At 43.2% G+C, this 20,337-nt stretch overlaps 2 protein-coding genes across 2 annotated transcripts in view; one reads left to right on the forward strand and one right to left on the reverse strand.

Annotated features, from left to right (window-relative positions):
- The window catches only part of TSEN15 (tRNA splicing endonuclease subunit 15), a 28,932-nt gene extending 23,165 nt beyond the window's left edge, over nt 1–5,767 (reverse strand). The window contains exons 1-3 of the mRNA XM_005893095.3: nt 5,502–5,767; nt 2,037–2,118; nt 1,632–1,767 (exon numbers count right to left, since the gene is read on the reverse strand). Of these exons, the coding sequence (XP_005893157.2) occupies nt 1,632–1,767; nt 2,037–2,118; nt 5,502–5,627 (344 nt within the window). The 5' untranslated portion in view covers nt 5,628–5,767. The remainder of the gene's footprint in view (nt 1–1,631; nt 1,768–2,036; nt 2,119–5,501) is intronic.
- A 9,211-nt stretch (nt 5,768–14,978) lies between these two features.
- COLGALT2 (collagen beta(1-O)galactosyltransferase 2) overlaps nt 14,979–20,337 on the forward strand; it is a 121,491-nt gene continuing 116,132 nt past the window's right edge. The window contains exon 1 of the mRNA XM_005893094.2: nt 14,979–15,588. Within this exon, the coding sequence (XP_005893156.2) occupies nt 15,326–15,588 (263 nt within the window). The 5' untranslated portion in view covers nt 14,979–15,325. The remainder of the gene's footprint in view (nt 15,589–20,337) is intronic.

Genomic DNA, 20,337 nt, shown 5'->3' on the forward strand with positions numbered 1-20,337 from the left:
TGTTCTTACAAAGCAAGCAATTGGGAAAACCTGGTACTGGCATAAGAGTAAATATACTGACTAATAGAGTATAAAGAGAGGCCAGAAACAAATCAAAGCATAGCTGCACAAAGATGGTAGTGAGATAATAAGGAAAGGAGGGAATATTCAGCAATTGGACGCAGAGAAAAATGGTCATCCAACTGAAAACAGGGTCCCTAGCCTTCCTCTCATAACATTAAAAAAGGCAACTTCAAAACTTAGTGAAAATACAGGTGAACTTCTTTTAAATCTTTACTTAGGAAATAGCTCTTATATTCGATACAGATATTGATTATTAAAATTAATAAATATGATTATATTCAAATTAAAAACTGTTATTCATCAAAAGATACCTGAAAGACAGATTTTTAAAGCTGGGAAACACAACCAAAAGGATTACTATCAAGAATATATAAAGAACTCCTAGGAGTCAATGAGGAAACTACAAATAATCCAATAGGTAAAGGATGTGAAAATGCAATTTTCAAGAGAGGAAATAATAAATATATAAATAAATGTTCAATATCAGAGACCTGCAAACTAAGACCACAATTAGACAAGCCATTCAACTGACAGAAATTTAAAAGTCAGAGAATACTAAATGTCAGAGACCATATAGCTTCCAAAGATCTTATTTACTATGCAGGGGAAAGTAAACTGAGGCAACCACTTTGGAAAATAGTTTGAAACTATCCCCTAAAGTCAAACATGAGCAACACTCCATCATCAGGAGAGATGTGAAAACTAAGGTATAATCACACGATGGAATGCTGTACAGCAGCCCACCCTCCCAGCCAAAAGACACCATAATATAACCTTAACAATATAAAGCAAGCCTCAAAAGATGACATGCCTTTTTATAAAGTTAAAAATATCTAAAATGAAACCACTCCCAACGAGCATGAAAAATACAGTAACATTTTACAGTAAACAAACACTTGTTCAACACTCATATTTAACTTAGTTCTCAAATAACCAAGAATAAAGCCATGATTCCTATACCCCAAATTCCTTTTAAAATATACTGTTGCTGTTGTTTAGTCACTAAGTCATGTCCGACTCCTTATGACCCCACGGACTGTAGCCTACCAGGATTCTCTCTGTCCATGGGATTTTCTAGGCAAGAATAATGGAGTGGGTTGCCATTTCCTTCTCCAGAGGATCTTCCTGACCCAGGGATGGAACCCGTGTCTCCTGTGTTGCAGGCAGATACTTTACCCTTGATCTACCAGGGAAGCCTTTAAAATATATTACTACCTCTAATTTAAGGATTTCTAGTACTTTATGCCGGAGAAGGCAATGGCAACCTACTCCAGTACTCTTGCCTGGAAAATCCCACGGACGGAGGAGCCTGGTAGGCTGTAGTCCATGGGGTGGCGAAGAGTCGGACACGACTGAGTGACTTCACTTTCATGTACTGGAGAAGGAAATGGCAACCCACCGCAGCGTTCTTGCCTGGAGAATCCCAGGGACGGGGGAGCCTGGTGGGCTGCCGTCTATGAGGTCACGCAGAGTTGGACACGACTGAAGTGACTTAGCAGCAGCAGCAGCAGCGCTTTATGCAGGAAAGGAGCTAACCTGCTAAACAAAAATCAAAATCAGCTGCCCACCTGTTATGGCTGAGGGAAGCACTGATGGGTGTAGGTACCACAGTCTGTAACCCTTCTCCTTCTATCTCAGTACCAAGAAGGCAGATGAGCTGGAGATCTGGTAGTCCCACACAGTTTACTTCATGCCAGCTTTTACCTGAAAGTGTATCATCGAATGGACAACAATATTTATCAAAAATAAAAGATAAAAGGTCTAAACATCTACCTAATACTCAGCTGAGCAAACATCACTTATAATGCTATGTCCCTTTATCTTTCTAGTATTTTCTGTTACTCATAATTCCCAGTGTTAATGAATAAAGAAATCACAACACTGACAAAATTAACAGCAAATGCATAAACACTATATCCCGACCCAACTCCTCACTCCCCCACCGTAGCCCCAATAATAAACAAATTACTTACTCTCCATGAGGTCCAGGTAAACCAAGAACGCTATATAAACTTGGGTGGCATCTCCTATATCTAATTCCATCATTTCTAAATACTGAAAATCAAAATGTAATTGTCAAAGAGAGAAGGAAGAATCTCTTAGCATTTGCTTTCAATTAACAACTAGTCAATAGATAATGTATAAGACTCTCTTAAAGGTATAGTGGGAGTTACTTGGCAATCAAGCCCTGATCCCTATCTCTTAAAAAAACTTATGGATTGCTAGGGTAAACACATACACACTTGCAATTGCAGATAAATAATAGTGCATTACAGTAAGTGACTAAAAACCAAGTGAATGGAAAACGAAAACCAAAACATGACACAACAGGTCAAAGCAGCTGAGCTCAGGTGGCTTGGTTGGTGAACGTTTCCTGGCAGAAGTGGGATGCAAGCTGGGCCCTGAAGGACATGTATGAGTTGAATAAACAGAGAAAGAGTGACAGTGTGAGTAATCACATGAAAGTGGAAATAAGCAACATGGGCTCAAGGGCCTAGAAAGAAACCTACCTGCCAGGAGTAGAGACATCTTAACAGGACTTTTGTCAGGGCAGGTTAGTGGGAGCCTCTGATTCCCCGGTCTCATTTGCCGGTGGAGAAGCTGTGCTGGAAGCGCAGTCCTGGCCTCTCTCCCCACCCCTGCTCACTCAAGAGTAGGGAATTCATTAACTGTTGAGTTTCAAAGAAAGGATCAAGGAAGCTGCTGCAGCTTTCAGACTTGTTGGTCAGCACAGAGTGAACACTCTTCAGGGCCTGCCCCTGCAGAAGCCTGAGGTATTCCAGCTCTGTCAATGACTAGGTAGGTGGGGAGCAGGGTCAATGCAGAGGTGAGGCATCTGCAGACCCACCTGGGTGTACTAAAGTCACACTTTGCACCAGCATCCACCAAAGTGTGTACAGATGCAGGAAAAGAGGAGTGCTACTAACTGTCCTCCTCAACCTCAAATGAGTTTGGAAATGACACCGAAAAGGCAACCGGGGACCACGGCCGAGGTCTTGATGGCCAGGGTAAAAGTGTGAATTTTACCCTTCGGCAAATTCTCTAAATATGAGAATTACATAACCAAAGTGGTCTTTAAGGATGATAAATCTGATCCTATGTTATTGGATTGACCTAAGTTGACTATGCCAAAGCCTTTGACTGTGTGGATCAGAACAAACGGTGGAAAATTCTGAAAGAGATGGGAATACCAGACCACCTGACCTGCCTCCTGAGAAACCTATGTGCAGGTCAGGAAGCAACAGTTAGAACTGGACATGGAACAACAGACTGGTTCCAAATAGGAAAAGGAGTACGTCAAGGCTGTATATTGTCACCCTGCTTATTTAACTTCTACGCAGAGTACATCATGAGAAACGCTGGGCTGGAAGCACAAGCTGGAATCAAGATTGCCAGGAGAAATATCAATAACCTCAGATATGCAGATGACACCACCCTTATGGCAGAAAGTGAAGAGGAACTAAAAAGTCTCTTGATGAAAGTGAAAGAGGAGAGTGAAATAGTTGGCTTAAAGCTCAACATTCAGAAAACGAAGATCATGGCATCTGGTCCCATCACTTCATGGGAAATAGATGGGGAAACAGTGGAAACAGTGACAGACTTTATTTTGGGGGGCTCCAAAATCACTGCCAATGGTGACTGCAGCCATGAAATTAAAAGATGCTTACTCCTTGGAAGGAAAGTTATGACCAACCTAGATAGCATATTCAAAAGCAGAGACATTACTTTGCCAACAAAGTCCGTCTAGTCAAGGCTATGGTTCTTCCAGTGATCATGTATGGATGTGAGAGTTGGACTGTGAAGAAAGCTGAGCGCCAAAGAATTGATGCTTTTGAACTGTGGTGTTGGAGAAGACTCTTGAGAGTCCCTTGGACTGCAAGGAGATCCAACCAGTCCATTCTAAAGGAGATCAGACCTGGGTGTTGCTGAAGCTGAAGCTGAAACTCCTAATACTTTGGCCACCTCATGTGAAGAGCTGATTCACTGGAAAAGACCCTGATGCTGGGAGGGATTGGGGGCAGGAGGAGAAGGGGATGACAGGGGATGAGATGGCTGGATGGCATCTCCAACTCGATGCACATGAGTTTGGGTAAACTCTGGGAGTTGGTGATGGACAGGGAGGCCTGGTGTGCTGCCATTCATGGGGTCGCAAAGAGTCAGACACGACTGAGCAACTGAACTGAAGTAATTTTCAAACTGAATGAACTGAAAATCAAACAATTAATGTCTTTTCTTTTTTTTAAGATCAATTAGATCCTTCAAGAAGAAAAACCAAAAGAAAAGATTTGATGGTTCGAGCCTATAGAGCGTTTGACTTTAAAGAAAAAAAAAAAAAACCCTGCAAGTATGAAAATTAAATAGTAACATCAAATCTAGAAGTAGCTTTTAAAACTTATTACTGGTGTTTTACTTTAAATATTTAGGTAGTGGCTACTGTACGTTGTGCTTTACTAATATTAACTGACTTAATCCTCTAACAACCCGATAAGGTTAGTACTATTCTTATCTCCATTTTACAGAAGAGAAAACTGAGGAACAATGAGATAAAACATTTTTTCCCGCCCCCCCCCCCAAATAAAAAGAAAAGTCACAAAGCTGATGACAGAACCAGGATGCAAACTCAGGCAGTCTGAATTCACGCTCCTGACCACCATGCTCCTTCTCCATATTTTGGTTCTTTGATGGCACTGAATAATATCTCCATGTTATCGTTTGTTTTTCCTAACCCTGAGAGGGTGTAAGGGGATCAGAGCAGAAGGATAAAATCAAGCAAGAGAAGATGAAAAGATCTTCAAATTTTTCCTTTTCTGGGATGTTTGTAGATGATTATCTATGAAATACTGCTCTCCAGCAGAAGAATGCGATTCTATTCAAACAACTAGACCAAAGTACTTACTCCCTGAGATTCCTGCAAAACTCATATCCATTCACTGTCCATTCATTGCTTGGGCCGTAGCTGGTAAAAGGCAGCAATTTGCCAACAGAGGCAAACGAGGACTGTGCCTAAAACCTTGACCATAGTAGACTACTACAGCTTACTCAAGGCCCACAAACTGTTCCGCTTGTTTACTATGAGGATTAAATGAGACCATCTCCAAGAACGGCCCTAAACAGCAAAACTCGGATTAATGGTGCGGCTGCAATCTGGCTCCAGAGGCTATATAGTTAACGATGTTCCCTCCAGTTAAGAACGGTTCGAGGGAGGCGAGGCGGGAGGGGGCGGTGTCAGAACAATAGTTTAACTCGTTGAAACAAACAAAAACAATGTTGCCTGCAGCGGGCCATGAGCAAAAAGAATCCCCTTTCCGTGAGGTTCGAGGGAAACTCTGCGATCCCATTGGGTGGGAAGTCAAGAACCCAAGGAGGAGCACGGCCCGGGGGTCCCGCCTTGGGTACAGGCCTGGACAAGGCGCCCCGCTCCTCTCGCGCCTGCTGACCTTAGGGTGCGTGCCCATCCAGGCGTCCTCGGGGGCCCACGGGTGGGCGCTGCCGCCGCCGCGATCGTCGCCCGGGAGCACATCGCCGCAGCCCGCGGTCGGCTGGGACTCGCCGCGCTCCTCCATGCCCGGCCGTGCGGCGCGCCCGTGGTGCACCGCGCCGTGCTCTCCGCGCCCGGCCAGAAGCTGAGACTCTCGCGTCTGGGTTCCGCCTCCGCGTCGTGTGTTGCGCCGGCGCGGGAGAGCTCAGGTGCTGGGAGAATCAGCCCCACCTTCAGACAGCATAACTTTAACCTGAGCGAACGCCCTCCCGTTTCCGTCCGAGCTTATTCAGATCTGGGTGGATGCTAGCGTGGAGAAGGATCAGAAGCTCTTAATTCTCCTTACATCAGCGCCGTTTACAACTCTATTGAGAAAATGGGGGCTCCTTAAGGCCTCTTTGCCCTGACGTGTCAGCTCAAAGTGTGGAAGTGGATGAGATCTCCAAAGAAAGAGGAAAGGAGAGAGACCGGAATTTCAAGAACCACATTTTTAGGGTGAACGAACCGTTTAGGAGTAGAGGAACAAGAGTAAACACGAGTTGTTGAATGTAAACACAAGTGGTTAGAAAAGTAGGATGCAAACCAGCATAAGCATGTGACGTGGAAGTCAAGGCTGAGCAGTTTCAGACAGGACGTGTAGGACATTTTAAGCATTTATGGATTTACTGTGAGTGAAATAGGGGTACGCTAGAAGTTCCCCTTATGTTTTCTGCGTCCCTCTGCCTGAAGTGCTGAGACTAGATCTTAGGGGTCAAGGGTGGAAGCAGGGACTGCTTAGGAGGTATTGCCTTAATTAACCAAGGCAAGAGATGACTCTCAAGAGTCAAAGTGCCAGACAGGGATAGAACTTCTGCTTCCAAATATGACAGACTGAGGCTATACCCCAGAATAAAACATCTATAAAAATTGGACATAATACAAAAATAGAAAATAGATATTAGGACAAATACCTAAAAGGACATAATACAAAAATAGGTATTCCAGAATACTCTGGAATGCAAACAGAAGCACCCTGATCCTAGTCAGGAGGGCAAGCTTGCTTGGAGGGCAATGAAGCACCACAAGGAAGGTTTCCCTTTTCTTGGACTTAGCTTGAGCTGAATGCAGAAGAGCCAACTCACTGGAAAAGACCCGGATGCTGGGAAGGATTGAAGGCAAAAGGAGAAGAGGGCGGCAGAGGATGAGTTGGTTAGATAGCATCACCAACACAATGGACATGAGTTTGAGCAAACTCTGGGAGATAGTGGAGGACAGGGAAGCCCGGTGTGCTGCAGTCCGTTGGGTTGCAAAGGGTCCGACAGGACTTAGCGACTGAAGAACAACAATAAAGAACAGTCTGGGAGGCAGGTTCTTCAGCAGCAGGGGCATATGCGGGAAAACTCTGTTTTTCTTATCTGGAGAAGCAAAAAAGTGAAGCCAGGAAACTTTGAAAGCTGAAGACATCAAGAAATCCCCAAAGGGTAGGAGCCAGAGAGAGAGGATCCCCTAACTCTGCTTTCATCTCTGAACAGATCCTGAACCACCTGAAACAAAATCCCAGCAGTTCAGTTAAAAACAAAAGATCTGAACTGAGACTAAAGTTGTCCCCCAAGAAAGAGAGTTTATGGTTTAAATTTAGTCAAGAGAATCACCTGCTAATGCAAAGAAAATAATACTCATCATAGCAAAATAATGCAATCCAGAACATCCACAGTTCATCATTCATAAAGTCCAAGATACAATTCAAAATTAGTGACATATGAAAATCAAGAAAGTGGGTCACATTTTCTGGAATCTGACCCTGAGATGAATCAGATGTTGAGATTGACAGATGAAAACTTTAAAGTAACTATTATAACTATTCTCAGTGAAGTAAAACACAACATGTTTTCAGTGAATAAAACTCTCAGGAGACAAACAAACAAACAAACCTCACCAGAGAAAATGAAAAAAAGGATCAAATAGAAATTCTGAAGCTAAAAATTAAAATTTCAGAAATACAAAATTCACTGGGTGGATTTAACAGCCAGATGGAAATTACAGAGGAAAAAATAAATGAATTGAAGCAATCATCCGAGACATCATCCAAAGTGAACAACAAAGAGAAGATGATTTTTTAAAAAAATAAACAGAGCTCAGAGAACTGCTACGTAATATCAGATAATCCAACATATATGTAAATGAAATACTAAAAGGAGAAAAGAAAGAGAATGGAATAGAAAAAAATGAAGAAGTTAATAATTCCCCAAGTTTGATGAAAGAAATTTACAGGTACAGAACACTAAATGATCACCAGGTAATATAGACACAGTGAAGTCCATGCTGAAGTCAAACTTGAAAGCCAGATAAAAAGCCTGAATGCATTAAAAAATGCATTATGTATAGAGAGAAGTGTATCCTGTGATGTGAAACCACACATGAAGATTCATAAATTGCCCTGCTGCTACTGCTGCTGCTAAGTTGCTTCAGTCGTGTCTGACTCTGTGCGACCCTATAGACGGCAGCCCACCAGGCTCCCCTGTCCCTGGGATTCTCCAGGCAAGAACACTGGAGTGGGTTGCCATTTCCTCCTCCAATGCATGAAAGTGAAAAGTGAAAAGTGAAAGTGAAGTTACTCAGTCATGTCTGACTTTTAGTGACCCCATGGACTGCAGCCTACCAGGCTCCTCCATCCATGGGATTTTCCAAGCAAGAGTACTGGAGTGGGGTGCCATTGTCTTCTCTGCTTCAAACAGCTTCTAAGCCCTAAAGAAGCAAATAACTCTGAAATTAGTAGGTTCCTTGGGAGAAGGCAATGGCAACCCACTCCAGTATTCTTGCCTGGAGAATCCCAGGGACCGGGGAGCCTGGTGGGCTGCCGTCTATGGGGTCGCACAGAGTCAGACACGACTGATGTGAATTAGCAGCAGCAGCAGTAGGTTCATTGACAGTAATTCAAGTAAGTAGAGGTCTAAAGATCCCAATCAGTTCACATGATGGAATTTAGAAGCATTTAGGAGCATTCTGTTGCTCATATGATGAAGGGGGAAATTTTATAAATAAGGAGATCCAATGGAACTAGGTACTAGGTGAACAGGTCCAGACATCTTCAGGGGGAGATTTTCAACTTAAGGGGAAGAAAAAAAAGATGTATGGGGCAGAGAGGTTGGAAAATCCCAAAAGTATACAGAAAGATATTTCAACTGAAAAAAGAAAAAAAAAAGCAACAGGCTAATGCTAGCCTTTGGCAAATAAATGAAGTTCTGTTGCTTAGAAAAAATATGATCTATTTAAGCATGAATATTAAATGTTTCTGACTTTTAATGTCATTGTTTATTACAGAGAGTTGAAGAATAAAAATAGATTGTCCCTTGGCTTCCATACTAAGCAATGGAAACTTATTTATAAATAAATCTTGGTGATTTGGAGTAGCTAAGAAAGAAAACAAAAGATTTGGGACTACCTAAACAGCCTGGTAGGAGAAGGGGACGATAGAGAATGAGATGGTTGGATGGCATCATCAATGCGATGGACATGAGTTTGAGTAGGTTCCGGGAGTTGGTGCTGGACAGAGGAGCCTGGAGTGCTGCAGACGATGGGGTCGAAAAGAGTCGGACACGACTGAGTGACTGAACTGAACTGAACTGAAGTGAACAATGTCTAGTGTGGTAATCCAGAGTAAAATACACCCAAAAACAGGTTAGAGTTTCAACTTCTCATAGACTGAAGAATTTCTCCTTTTATAAATGTTCCCATGGTTTAATATATCAGAGAACCAAAGTGGTTAGGAAAAAAGCTAGATAAGTAACAACAAATAAAATTCTTCCTGAGTATACTGGGTGATATCAAATTCCATGTAATCTGGCACTTGCTCTACTGATTTCCCATCTTGATATCTGAGACAGACCATTTTATTCCCGCAAAAAAGTCTATAAAGTCCAGGCCGAGACATTAATTCAGTTAGAGTCTCCAGAGGAAAAACGAACTTTGGATTGTGATGTGAATGTTTAATGTGTTAAAAAGAAAACGTTTTTACACAGTGTTATGTACGATAGTGATCTCAAGCTTAAAAATGTAGGCTAGCATTCTGGATCAGCTTTAATTCATTGCTTGTAAGAATGTTCATATGTATCTTGTTCCTTTTTTGTACACAAAGCATGTAATTTCCCATTCTCTGTGTTTCACAGAGAATAGTTAAGATGTTTATACTTTTAGTAAAATATTTAGGATACTATGATATTTTACTACTCATGTGCATGAATATGTTTGAAGAACCTCATACATATAGAATTTAGAATAATCAAAATATCTTCTCTCCATTTCTCATAAATTTAAGAATGCAATCTAAATTCCCCATTTTAAGAATCAGGCTATAGTATATTTAATTTTAAAAAATGCTGCTTACATAAACAACAACAAAAATAAGGTACCTAGAATACAGATGAGCAAACCCTTTATGGAGAACATAATAAATGTTACTGAAGCTCATCAGAGAAGTATGTCTGTCCATTAATTTAGGTCTTCTCTAATGAGCTTTGATAACATTTATAGATCAGTTTGGAGGAAATTGCCAACTTTACAATACTGATCTGTAAGTTCTAGCTATTTCAATCACAGTCTCAATAGGGGTTTGTCTAATACTTGATAAACTGATTCCAAAATGTTAGCATGCTGCTGCTGCTAAGTCACTTCAGTAGTGTCTGACTCTGCGGGACCCCATAGACGGCAGCCCAAAGGGCCAAAAATAACCAAGACCCTTCTGATGAACAAACTGAGAGAACTTTTTATAAAGGTCTATAATTAAGAGTATGTGATATTTCTACAAAGGTAGATAAATAAACCAATGGAATCAAGTAGCAAGTCACGCACATACGGACAGAGATTACATTACAGATGTAATGCAGAGTTGAGGCAGTGAATATGTGTATATGTATATGTATGTAGAAGGCAATGGCACCCTACTTCAGTACTCTTTCCTGGAAAATCCCATGGATGGAGGAACCTAGTAGGCTTCAGTCCATGGGGTCACTAAGAGTAGGACACGACTGAGCGACTTCACTTTCACTTTTTACTTTCATGCATTGGAGAAGGAAATGGCGACCCACTCCAGTGTTCTTGCCTGGAGAATCCAGGGACGGTGGAGCCTGGTGGGCTGCCGTCTATAGGGTCGCACAGAGTCGGACATGACTGAAGCGACTTAGCGGCATATGTATGTACACATATACACACGTAGGTATAAAGAAAAATTGGATTGCTAATTGCACCATAAAGTCTAATTTCTTCTTTTTGTCCCTCTTTAAATTATAGCTGATTTACAATTTTATATTAGTTTCAGATGTACAATATAGTGATTCAATATTTTTATACATTATGCTCCATTTAAAATTATTATAAAATAATGGATATATTTCCTTGTTCTATACAATATATGCTGCTGCTCCTGCTAAGTTGCTTCAGTCGTGTCCGACTCTGTGCGACCCCATAGACAGCAGCCCACCAGGCTCCCCCATCCCTGGGATTCTCCAGGCAAGAACACTGGAGTGGGTTGCCGTTTCCTTCTCCAAAGTGAAAAGTGAAAGGGAAGTCACTCAGTCGTGTGCGACTCTTAGTGACCCCATGGACTGAAGCCTACCAGGCTCCGCCATCCATGGGATTTTCCAGGCAACAGTACTGGAGTGGGGTGCCATTGCCTGCTCCGTGTACAATATATACTTGTATCTTATTTATTTTATACATAGTAGTTTGAGCCTCTTAATCTCATATCCCTATCTTGCCCTCCCCCCTTCCCTCTCCCCACTGGTAATCTATAGTTAGTTTTCTTTATCTGTGAGTCTGTTTCCATTTTGTTATGTTCATTTATATTCCACATATAAGTGACAACATACAATATTTGTCTTTCTCTGTCTGGTTTATTTCACTAAGCATAATACTCTCCAGGTCCATCCATGTTATTGCAAATGGCAAATTATTATCTTCTATATGGCTGAGTAATATTCCATTGTATATATACATACCACATCTCCTTTATTCATTCATCTGTGGACGCATGCTTATATTGCTTTCATATATCTATTGTAAATAATGCTGCTGTGAATATTGGAGTAAATGTATGTTTTTGAATTAGTGTTTTCATTTTCTTCAAATATATACCCTGGAGTCGGGTTGCTTCATCATCTGGTAGTTCTTAGTTTTTTGAGAAACCTCCATACTGTTTTCCACAATGGCTATACCAATTTACATTCCCACAAACAATGTACTAGGGTTCCCTTTTCTCCACATCCTCACCAATATTTGTAATTTGCAGACTTTTTGATAGCCATGCTGACAGGTGTGAGATGATATCTCTTTGTGATTTTGATTTTCACTTCTCTGATAATTAGCAACGTTGAGTATCTTTTCATGTGCCTATTGGCCATTTGTATGTCTTTTTATGAAAAATGTCTATTCAGGTCTTCTGCCCATTTTTTAACCAGGTTGGTTTTTTTTCTTTGATATTAAGTTGTGTGTGTGTGTGTGTGTGTGTTAGTCACTCAGTCGTGTCCAACTCTTTGCGACCCCACAGACTGTAGCCCACCAGGCTCCTCTGTCCATGGAGTTCTCCAAGCAAGGATACTGGAGTGGGTTGCCATTTCCTCCTCCAGGGGATCTTCCCGACACAGGGATCAGACCCACGTCTCTTATGTCTCCTGCATAGGCAGGTGGCTTCTTTACCACTAGCACCACCTGGGAAGAACGATAGGCTTTTATATGCCCTTAATATGTTTTTATATGTTTATAAAATAGAATGGTTTTTATCAGTTTAAAATAAGATATTTAACCATATAAATTCAAAATTACTGAGCTTGAAAATCTGTATATTTAAACTAAAATTTTGCTTTTGAGGCTTTAATCATCTGGAGCCTGCAACTCTGCCATATGGTTGTCACCATTCAATATCATATATTCAATATGACATTTGAAAGCACTGTGTAAGCCAACTATACATCAGATATTTAGCTCATTTTTTCCATTTTAACAAAGTTTTTAGCTTTTCTGTAAAAGGTTAACATACAATTATATGAAAGTCATAGAATAATCCAGCTTTCTCTCTTCCCCCTTCCTGCCCTGCCCTCCAGTCTTGCTCTTCTCATCTCCATTCCCCAAGCTCTGTGTTCTCTCATTCTTTTGCTTGTATAGTTCCATCAGCCTGAAAGTCTAACCTCTCCCAACCCTCTATCACTTTCCTAAAATATGCCCCTCATTTTTCAATACTTGGTTCAAAGGCATTTCTCTAATGAGGCATTTCCTAACCATCCTCACTTCCCTTCCTTATCCTCTTTTCCTACCAGTTTGTGGTATTTATTCATTCATGCAATATACCTTAATTATCCATGCATTTCCAGCACCCATGCCTTGGCACAGCAGGCACTGAGAAAATGTTGAAACAAATAAGTGAAGACAATTTGAGAAACATATCTAGTCTTTTTAAATGAGATAAAAGGAATGCATTTTAAATTTGTATAAATGTGTTTGGAATTGAAAAACATTTTTCTATGGTAACTATTATATAGTGCTTGGATACAGGCCAGAGCTTAGACAAAACTTTGAAAGTGGCACAGTTTAATTTTATCCCTTCCCATTTCGGCCACTGCTCTTTTTCTCACGCTACCCTCCATATCCTTTCCCTACTTGGACTTGGAGTCCTCAAGCACGTATCAGAAATCCACAGAACTTGCTTTGTCATAAAGGGTGCCATGCTCCATATATGGATCCCATTCTGTTCCCTTCATCAAAGCTTCTTATAGTGCACCTCAGTTTAGCTATTGAGGTTAGAAACTCATTTAATTCACACAAATGTAGGAATACCAAAGCTATTGCCTAATATTCTTATCTCAAGTGTTTTAGTGTTAAAATTGGCACACTTGTCACTTTGAATGAATGTTTATGTTGTAGGATTTTAGGTTGGCTAAGACACTCATTGGAAAAGACTCTGATGCTAGGAGGGATTGAGGGCAGGAGGAGAAGGGGATGACAGAGGATGAGATGGCTGGATGGCATCACTGACTCGATGGACGTGAGTTTGAGTGAACTCCGGGAGTTGGTGATGGACAGGGAGGCCTGGCGTGCTGCAATTCATGGGGTCGCAAAGAGTCAGACATGACTGAGCGACTGAACTGAACTGAAGACAAGGGAATAAAAAAATCCAAGTAGTGACAAAAACAATGTGTGTGCATGCTCAGTCATGTCCTACTCTGCAACCCCATGGCGTGTAGCACACCAAGCTCTTCTGTCCATGGGATTCCCCACGTAAGAATACTGGAGTGGGTTGCCATTTCCTTCTCCAGGAGATCTTCTCTACCCAGGATTGAACCCATGCCTCCTGCAATTGGCAAGATCAGCAGGTAGATTCTTAACTACTGAGCCACCTAGGAAGCCCCCCAAAAGGTATTTTGGTGCAGGAAAAACTAGCCCTGTTGATTCAGCCAAGACTCCCTCCTCCAACTTTGACCCAGCCAGATAAAAAGGGCAGGACACCTTCTGCCCCTTTCTCTGGAGAAGGATTCACCACCTTCTGCCCCTTTCTCTGGAGAAGAAGGATTCAAACACTCAGCACCCGAATGATTGACATTTAGTAATTTCATAAACGGTTGTTGAATGAGAAAATAAGGCAGGAACTTAAAAGGCTTTTACATAGGAAGAAATTGATGTCCAGAGAGGTCAAGTCTCCAAGGTCACACAAATAAGTGACACATGTGAGACAAAAATTTAGCTCCAACTTCCACACACAAAGAACTTCAAAAAAAGAATTCCACACAAAAAAGAAATTAGTAAAGAACTTCTTTACTAGCTTTCCTCCATTGTGTTCAAATTAAATATCCTTTGACGGTATATTTCCTAGCGTTTTCACTTTACCTGCTAATTGCGTTCTTCTTCTACCCTTCCTTCTTTCTTCCTTATTCTCCCTTCTCTTCCAGCATGTATGATTTTCCCTGTTACAATTTATCAGTTTGGGTCATTAAGGAAAAAGAAAACCATCTGAAGTGAATCTGGTCCTTAACCTGCCACCCTTTCAGGAAGTTCAGGACCCTGAGTTGTCAGGTAGAGGACATGCCCCATGAAGAGCTTTCCTTTCATTTGAAGAGTTCGATCTGGCTCTAAAATTCTTCAGGTCTTCCAGCTAGATCTTATTGGGGAGACTACTCAGTCAAAAATGAATTTAAAGAGCACTTGAGGGTGAAGAAATACAAATATTCTGCCTTCGTGGAAGTTAAAAAAAAAAAAAAAAACCTGTTTATCATAGTAATGAATCACTGGGTGACTTTCCATTTTAGAAGTCTACCCATTTAGTCAATAGGTGCATTATGAAAAACTGGATACATTGCATCACTGTGAAGGACTTTAGACTGCGGTTTGCAAAAGCAGAATAAATTTTCTTGGAGTTGTACCGTTATGTACACACGCTCGCTCGCGCGCGCGCGCGCACATACACACACACACTCATTCACACGCCCATTGGCAGACACGGCCACACCTCACAGCCCTGGGGAAAGCCACAGACCTCAGTACAAGCTGAACCTGAACTAGAGGAACTTTCCGCCGGACTCGGGACAAACAGCCGCACCGACACCACTGTCTGCGAGCCGGAGCCCAGGCGAGCGCCGGCGGCCGCAGGTACTCCGGAGCGCCCGCGGCGGGGCCTGGGCGGTGCGGCGGCGGCTGCAGCGGGAGGGTCCCGGCGGCCGAGGCCGTGCCAGTGCGCGCGCGCCAGCCGCCTCCCCTCCGCCCCTCGCCGCCGGCCTCGGGCATCCGCGCCGGGTCGTCCCGCCGCCCGCCACGGTCCGGAACATGGCCGCGCGCCCCGCCGCCCCCCTGGCCTGGGCGCTGCTGCTCCTCTCCTGGGCTCTGATGCGCGGCGGCTGCCGGGCGCGCTTCGCCGCCGAGGCGGACTCCGAGGACGACGAAGAGGAGGCGGTGGTTTTCCCCGAGTCGCCCCTGCAGAGACCCACGGTGCTCGTGGTCGTCCTCGCGCGCAACGCTGCGCACACGCTGCCTCACTTCCTCGGCTGCCTGGAGCGCCTGGACTACCCCAAGAGCAGGATGGCCATCTGGTGAGCCGGCCGCGCCGGGCCGGGGGGTCGGGGGGCAGCTCAGGACGCGCGGGGGACATGGTGCGCACACCCCTCGCTGCCTGCCCGGGTCCTGGCCGGATCAGCGGTTGCGGTCGGGAAGGACGCGCGCGTCTGTGTGCGCCACGGGTGCTCCTGGGGATAAGCAGCCCGCACGGAGCTCCCCCGGGGACAGTACGAATGGGGTGACCTCGTGCCTCTCCCAGATAGGGCTGGGGAGACGCCGCGAAAGTGCTAGCTTCTCCGCCTTTGCACTCGCGAAGATTCCTTTTTTCCTCACCTCTCATTCTTCGTCCGGGAGTGAGGGAATAAAGGTGCCCGTCGTCGCCGCCAGCTCCTTGGGACGCGACGTGGTCCGTCACTGCGGCTGGCAACGGGGGACTCCGGAGTGGCTGGGGTGCGCCGCCCTGGCTTCCAGGTGCCAGGCTTTCATCTCAGAGGCTGGAAAAGTGGCTCCGGGTTCTCCCCGGGTGTGAGGGGAAAGGAGAGAGGGGGGTCAGGATCCAGAGATTAAGGCTAGGTGGAGCCCGCTGCGTTCTAACCACGCCACCACCGTGGATGCTCTCTCGTCTGAGCGCTCCAAGCTGTCCCGTCCCCGCATCCTGCCTGGGCCCAAAGCGGCCGCAGATGCAAACATCGCCGGGTGCCTTGGAGTACTGCGTCCTGGGGACTGAGCAGCCTCAGGAAGGCAAACAGCTAAGATTTGATGCTCTTAGAATAGAGACCCGGGCCTGGTCCCGGTGCTTGCTGCGGGGAGGGTCAGGGCATCAGTGGGGGTGGCTGCCCATCTCAACTTTAGAAATTGGTCCTGTCCCCACATCTTTGTATAAAAGCAGGTATCGGAGGGTGAGAATTTGGTGGCCAGGTGAGCCGCTCAGGGGCCTGTGGAGGAAGAGGTGGACCCTGACCAGAGGAGATAAGCCACCAGATACATGGACAAGAGGCCTTTGGTCTCCCGAGGAAGATAGAGCCCTGGTCACTGGGGAACGATTTCTGTCTTGTGTTGATGAAGGGAGCTGTCCACAGACGAGATATCCTTAAAGCCTTGGTGGGGCAGAAAGGGAGAAGAAAGGATAAAGCAGTAGCTGAAACTGGCAGCCTAAGGGTACCTGGTGGGCAAAGTGCAGAGGTGAGAAAGCAAACATGAGATATAGTACCTCACTGTGCTATACACTGCCTTACTATATACCCCGTTATACGTGCCGGCCGCCACGCAGGAGGGCATGTTATGTGGAAAGTGGGAACATTGGTGCAGCCAGGTTTTAAACCAGATGATTTTTTTTTAACCATTTCAGTACCAAAATAAAATTTTGCAAGTGTCAGTTCTCAGATGCTTTCTTCAAAAGAGATGCTTTACAGTATGGCCTGTCTTTATGCATTGTTTAATTTTGAAGAACATCCCAATAGTTACTAGGAAATGAGTGAGTGCAGAAGTGAGTATGAGGCACAGGTTTTGCTATCCAATGTACAGACATTACCCCTTTTATCATATAGTAAACTTGGCACAGTGGTAAAGAATCCACCTGGGAGTACAGGAGATGCAAGAGATGCAGGTTCAATCCCTGGGTTAGGAAGATCCCCTGGAGTAGGAATTGGCAACCCACTCTAGTATTCTTGCCTGGAAAATTCCACAAACAGAGGAGCCTGGAGGGCTGCAGTCTGTGGGGTTGGCGCAGGGTGTCAGACACAACTGAGTGACTGAGCACACACGCATGCAAACTTTTAAGAGATACCTGTGGCGGATTCATTTCAATATATGGCAAAACCAATACAATATTGTAAAGTTTAAAAATAAAATAAAAAAAAGAGAGATACTATGATTCTTATTTTACAACAAAGAAACTGAGACTTGGATCAGTTTAGTAACTCACTCACTGAATTAATAAATGATTAAAATGGGAATTTTAACCCTAGTTTGTTTCTAAAGACCACCTCCAAAAAGATAAAGGGAACACAACATAAGCAAAATGTATATAAACCTATAAGCTACATATTAAGAGACTTGTTTTGTTTGTTACTAGCTTGACCTTGGTTTGGGGCCAGTTGCTTGGGAGTCACAGATATGTTTCCTCATCAGTAAAATAAGGGAATTAGAATAAGTGATTTCAGAAATTTTTTCTGGCTCTTGAATTCCATAGATTGTATGATATGATCATAATCATTGAGCAGTGATTGTACATCCTCAGTTCCCTGGATGTTCCAGATTCTATGGATGTTGGTGTTCTCTTTAGATAAAGAGCATTCCAGTTCTGCATAGACCTTAGGGATCTCTTTTCCCTTACCCTTGTTCGTGGTTTATGGGACTGTACCTTTATGGTCAATGTTGGAAAGTTAAGGAAGAAACCCACAGCTTGGGTAAGGCCTTGGGCAACCCCTGCATTAGCCAGCCACTGAAGACTCTTCTTTGAGTTCTGGCTTAGAGTGTTGTATAATTTATTAAGTAAAAATAATAAAATGCCAGTTTTTAAGTAGTCCTTTACAGCTTTCAAAGTACCAGCTGTGTTATCTCCTTTGACGTTTGCTACCATTCTATGGAGAAATAAGATTATCTCCATTTCATAGAAGATATTGTGTCTAAAGTAACTAACTTAGTAAAGATTATATTGGCTTGTTAATTTCACAGATATTTAATAATAAGAGCTCACAGTTCTTCTAAGCACTTTACAATTCATTTTCTGGTTTCATTTCCACAATAACCCCATCAGGCATGTCTTATTATTATACCTTTTTACAGATGAGAAAACCGAGGGACAAAGAGGTTGTGCAAGCATGTAAGTTTGGGCTCCTAATCACCTGCTTTTGTGAGAACCAGGCATTACGCCCTGTTCAGGAGGGAAAAGGTTGAATAAGATGTGGCTCCTCATAGATAAGTATGGTTTGTTTTTTTTTAACTCGGCCGTGTAAGGTGATCTGAGTGGCATTTGTAGCTACTGGAAGGGTGACAAAAGAGTTCTAAATCAGATTAGGGCAGTCGTGTGGTCATGGAAGGTTGGTTTTTTTAGGATAGTTGACAGTTTGAGTTCAGTTTTGAAGGACAAATAGGAATCCACAAAACACCTGGGAAGGAAGAAGGGTTCCAGAAAAAGGCACTGGGACATTAACCAGAGCTTCCTGTCAGGGGAGATAAAGTGAGTGGCGGGTCTAAGTTTTGCAAATCTCCAAACCCATTGCATTGTACTCTGGAGCTGCTGACTTCACGACTAGCACTAGAAGATTATTTGACTGGGAAGGTGATGGGTTATAACCCTCCAGGAGAGGCAGTAACTCGGTTTAGGATGCTGCAGCTTTGAGGTGCTTCTACCACTTACTTACTCCAGTCCCACACTCTACTCAACATTCTGAGACGGCAAATTGACTAGTATCCACTCTGCAGAGCCAACACATGCTGATGTCAAAAATAGGCAGTGTCAAAAATGGCCAGAACTTTATAAAACAGAACCATGTTGAGTGTAGGGACGGGGTTGCCAGCTTCGATTTCATCTTATTTTAGTAACTCTATGCAGACTCACTCTTCTTCTGCTTACCGTTAACAATGGCGGGAGGAGTATCTGATGAGATTTCTTACCTGTATGAGTAATTAAGAGCCTGGTTCAATGATCACATTCAGATTTCCCAGTAGTGTGATGTTTTTCCCTCAGCTAAAGTTCTGGACCAGATCTGCACTGAGTACCAAAAAATTGACCTGAAAACCTCTTCAGAGGATGAGTGCAGTTATCTCAGCATCAAGTTTATTTGTATTCAACTGAGTTAAAGAAAGTTTATATTTTAGAGATACTTTGTACCAGCAAAAGGGAGAACTTGTCACATTATTTACCTGTCTGATCTCAAAACCCCACCAAACCGTTTTTGTTCAGCTATCACAATTGTGTGATAAGGAACTAAGATAATCCTTGTGTTCTAATTAAAACCTGTGCTGCTGAGATGAAGGGAACTGGTCGGCATTGTGACCTGCGGCATTGCACTTGAGTGGGTTCTCTTCTATTCAGTGGAGCCATGAATAGTGGCCTTAGCAGTACAGGGAAGGCTGACCTCATCCCCCCTGTCCCAAACCTATGATTAAGGGGGACAGTGCCCAGTAATATGATGATGAAAAATGGAGCTGGGCCCAAGGAAAGACATTGGACCCAAAAGATACATTAGCTTGTGTTTTGGAGAGCCTGCTGCTCCCTGTGGGAAGGCAGTTGGGATTCACAGTCTGTGCAGTCACAAGGCAGTGACCATCGTGTAATTACAGAACAATTTGGGCATTTCATTTGGTAGAGTTTTGAAAAGTAATATGTATGCTAACTTGGAAACCATCATATGGCTTTTAAATAAAGAGATGTTTCTGTTGACATGAACACTGACAGTGACAAACTCTACTTGTTCAGGGTGCTGAGCCTGATGTTTTCACAGTTTTATCTGTGCAGTGTTTGGGGATTAGCTTGGATTTATATCTACATTTTAATGCCCAACCAGTAGCATTTTGTTGAATGTTTAACTTGATATACAAATATAAGTGTGGTTTATAAAATGTTCCAAACTACTACTAATGCTAGTTTGCATCAGCAGAGAGAATGATGTCATATTTTATCATTACCATCTTGACATTAAGTGTTTTTGTTTTACTTCTAGATGGAAGTTTCAGCTCATGGCTGAAAACATATATGGTACTGGAGTCCACTTCTATCCATTATTTTATTTTCCCCACCTTACCCTTGCCTCCTCCCCTCTTTGTCCTCCAAGCCTGGT

Source organism: Bos mutus, chromosome 16, assembly GCF_027580195.1.
Source record: "Bos mutus isolate GX-2022 chromosome 16, NWIPB_WYAK_1.1, whole genome shotgun sequence".
Lineage (NCBI taxonomy): Eukaryota > Metazoa > Chordata > Mammalia > Artiodactyla > Bovidae > Bos > Bos mutus.